This window comes from Myotis nattereri (genome assembly GCF_964212035.1).
Source record: "Myotis nattereri genome assembly, chromosome: 3".
NCBI classification, from domain to species: domain Eukaryota; kingdom Metazoa; phylum Chordata; class Mammalia; order Chiroptera; family Vespertilionidae; genus Myotis; species Myotis nattereri.
Window position 1 is genome coordinate 213659294 of NC_138077.1, and position 3544 is coordinate 213662837.

At 58.0% G+C, this 3544-nt stretch overlaps 1 protein-coding gene across 1 annotated transcript; it reads left to right on the forward strand.

Annotated features, from left to right (window-relative positions):
• Positions 1-986, forward strand: HES2 (hes family bHLH transcription factor 2; the record flags this gene model as incomplete). Its single annotated transcript, XM_081085493.1, has 4 exons — positions 1-45; positions 141-236; positions 537-636; positions 730-986. 4 exons carry the CDS (start codon positions 1-3, stop codon positions 984-986), a joined length of 498 nt encoding a protein of 165 aa, XP_080941619.1.
• Positions 987-3544: the final 2558 nt, after the last annotated feature.

A 3544-nucleotide genomic window follows, 5' to 3' on the forward strand; every position in this document is an offset into this window, starting at 1 on the left:
ATGGGGCTCCCTCGGAGGGCGCGAGAGTCGACGGAGCTGCGTAAGGTAGGAGCCGGGTGCTAGGAGCCGGGGTCTGGGGCCGGGGGCGTGCCCGTGCGCCGTGCCTGGGCGCCGCCTAACGCGGTCTCCGCTCCCCGCAGAGCCTGAAGCCGCTGCTGGAGAAGCGCCGCCGCGCGCGCATCAACGAGAGCCTGCGGCAGCTCCGGGCGCTCGTCCTGCCGCTGCTCGGCCTGGAGGTGAGCGCCGCGCATGGGGCCGGGGTGGGGCCTGCGCGCGGAGCGAGGAGGGCGGGAGCGCTGGTCGCCTCGACCCCAGGAACCTGCGAGGGGGCTCCGCGCGGCGCCCAAGGCCGGCCGAGCGCAGGTGGGACTAGTCCCGGGCAGCCGGCCCCTCCGTGGGCCGTGGCGCGCGCGCCCAGCTGCTGACCAGAACGGGTTGGGGGTTGAGGGTTGGGGGTTGGGGGGGCCCAGGCAGCCGACTGGAGATCTGTCCTGACTGTCAGTCTCTCCGTCCCTCTCCCCGGTGGCCGGTCGCAGAGCTCTGGCTGCTCGAAGCTGGAGAAGGCGGACATCCTGGAAATGACGGTGCGCTTCCTGCAGGAGCTGCCTGCGTCCTCCTGCCTGGCGGCGGCCCCCAGTAAGTGACCCCGCCCAGCCCGCCCGCACCCTGCGCCGCACCCCGCCCAACCCTGCCCCGCACCCCGAGCCTGACGTGCCTCTCCATCCGCAGCGCCCTCCGACAGCTACCGCGAGGGCTATGGCGCCTGCCTGGCGAGCCTGGCCCGCGCGCTGCCCGCCTGCGGCGCCCTGGAGCGTGCGCTGGGCGCTCGGCTGCTGGAGCACCTGCGGCAGAGAGCGGCCGGCGCCTCCCACGACGGCGGGCGCCCTGAGGACTCCTGTGGGTCGCCCTCGCCCTCCGCACCGCCCACCCCCGCACCCTCGCCGCCTGCGTCTCCTCGCGGCCCTGGCCTCTGGCGGCCTTGGTAGCCCCTGGAGAGTCCACGGACGCCGCTGCCGGCCCTGGGGACTGAGGAAGCCTGGCGGCAGCTGCTTTTCCCACCAGGAAGGGTCAGCCACAGCCAGGACGCAGCCGGATGTCTGTGATCCGGGCGGTGGACTGCAGGCCTGGGGACTCAGCTGGAAGAAATAAGGGGAGAAGCCCGCCTCACCCCCAACTGGAGGGTGTCTGGGCCCAGGAGAAGGGGCCCCCACCCCTGCTGGTGGAAGGCACACCTGTCCCCGCACTGGCCCCAATCCAAGGGCTGGGCCGAGCTCACCTGGGCAGACCTCACCTGAGCCAGGTGCAGCCATCTGCTCTGGCTGGTCGCTGCCCTCCAGGCCCTTCTTGGGCCTGTCTCCTCGCCAGCTCTGCTGGGCAGCCTCTGCGCAGATGGAAGCAGTGACCTGAGGGCTCTGCGGGCCTGGGAGCCATCACCTCCACGCCTGGCTCTCCGGTCCAAAGCCTCCAGTGACAGGACCTGGAGGCAGCCGGGCTCCCTGCTGTCTGGGCGGGGGCCTGGCTGGGTGGGCGCGGGAGGACTCATTCCCCAGCATTAGTCTAGCCTGGTTCATGTGCCAGGTGTGAGAAGGGTGGGCAAGGATGCGGGTGCCCTGCGGCCCCAAGGAGACCCAACACGGAGGCAGTGCCGGGAGGTGAGCACGGCCATGTCACCGCAGCAGGGATTCAAGGGCGACAGCAGGTGAAGGATCAGGAAACACCTTTCCTCATTTTCTCTTCACACTTGCTTCCGGCTGCTCTTCAGGTTTGGTCACTGGGAGTGACTTGTTCTTCAGACTTTTCCTTCTTCCCCGTGGACGTCAGGAGAGCCTGCAAAGCCTCAGGGAGGGGCCCGTGGGTCCCAGGAGTGGGTGCCCAAGACACGGCGGGAGCCCCACTGGGCCCTGTTCCCAGCATTTCCTGAGGATCCGCTGAGCCTCCTCACGAAGAAGGGTCAGTACCTGGTCCCACAGCCTGTGGAGGGACCAGGGCACGAGGGGCGGAAGGCGGAGCTGATGGAGGGGGAGGGGTCACCAAACCCGGGATGACGTGGGCACCGATTTGGGTGTTATTGAAGAAGTCACTGCTGCCTGGCCAGTGAGCTCAATGGTTTGGCACCACCCCAGCAGCAAGAGGTTGCTGGTTCAATTCCTGGTCAGGGCACATGCTGGGGTTGTGGGCTCCATCCCCGGTAGGGGGTGTGCAGGAGGCAGCTGATCGATGTTTTTCTCTCTCATTGATGTTTCTATCTCCCCCTCTCCCTTCCTCTCTCTCTAAAAAACAATAAAAACGTTTTATTTTATTTTATTTTATTTTTATTTTTTTAATTAAATCTTTATTGTTCAGATTATTACATTTGTTCCTCTTTTTTCCCCCCATAACTCCCCTCCTCCCAGTTCCCGCCCCACCATCCGCAATCACTCCCCACCCACTGTCCTCATCCATAGGTGCACGATTTTTGTCCAGTCTCTTCCCGCATCTCCGACACCCCTTTGCCCCCCAAGAATAGTCAGTCCATTCCCTTTCTATGTCCCTCATTCTATTATAATCACCAGTTCATTCTGTTCATCGGATTATTTATTCACTTGATTCTTAGATTCACTTGTTGATAGATGCATATTTGTTGTTCATAATTTGTATCTTTACCTTTTTCTTCCTCTTCCTCTTCTTAAAGGATACCTTTCAGCATTTCATATAATCCTGATTTGGTGGTGATGAACTCCTTTAGCTTTTCCTTATCTGTGAAGCTCTTTATCTGACCTTCAATTCTGAATGATAGCTTTGCTGGATAAAGTAATCTTGGTTGTAGGTTCTTGGTATTCATCACTTTGAATATTTCTTGCCACTCCCTTCTGGCCTTCAAAGTTTCTGTTGAGAAATCAGCTGACAGTCGTATGGGTATTCCCTTGTAGGTAACTGAGTTTCTTTCTCTTGCTGTTTTTAAGATTCTCTCTTTATCTTTTGCTCTTGGCATTTTAATTATGATGTGTCTTGGTGTGGTCCTCTTTGGATTCCTTTTGTTTGGGGTTCTCCGCGCTTCTTGGACCTGTAAGTCCATTTCTTTCACCAGGTGAGGGAAGTTTTCTGTCATTATTTCTTCAAATAGGTTTTTAATATCTTGCTCTCTCTCATCTTCTGGCACCCCTATAATTCTGATGTTGGTACGCCTGAAGCTGTCCCAGAGGCTCCTTACACTATCCTCGCATTTTTGGATTCTTTTTTCATTTTGCTTTTCCGGTTGGGTGTTTTTTGCTTCCTCGCATTTCAAATCATTGACTTGATTCTTGCGCTCCTCTGTTCTGCTGTCGGGAGTCTGTATAATATTCTTTATTTCAGTCAGTGTATGCTTAATTTCTAGTTGATTCCCCAATATAACATCGAGGGTCTCATTAGTTTTCTTGTAGATCTCATTAAGTTTATCGGCGGCTTCTAAACAGTTCTTGAGAGACCTTAAAAGTGTGGTTCTGAACTCTATATCTTCCATTGACAATTTTGTCCTGTTTCTTTGTCTCCGCATTTTGTTATGCTTCCTTGGTGCACCCCCTAG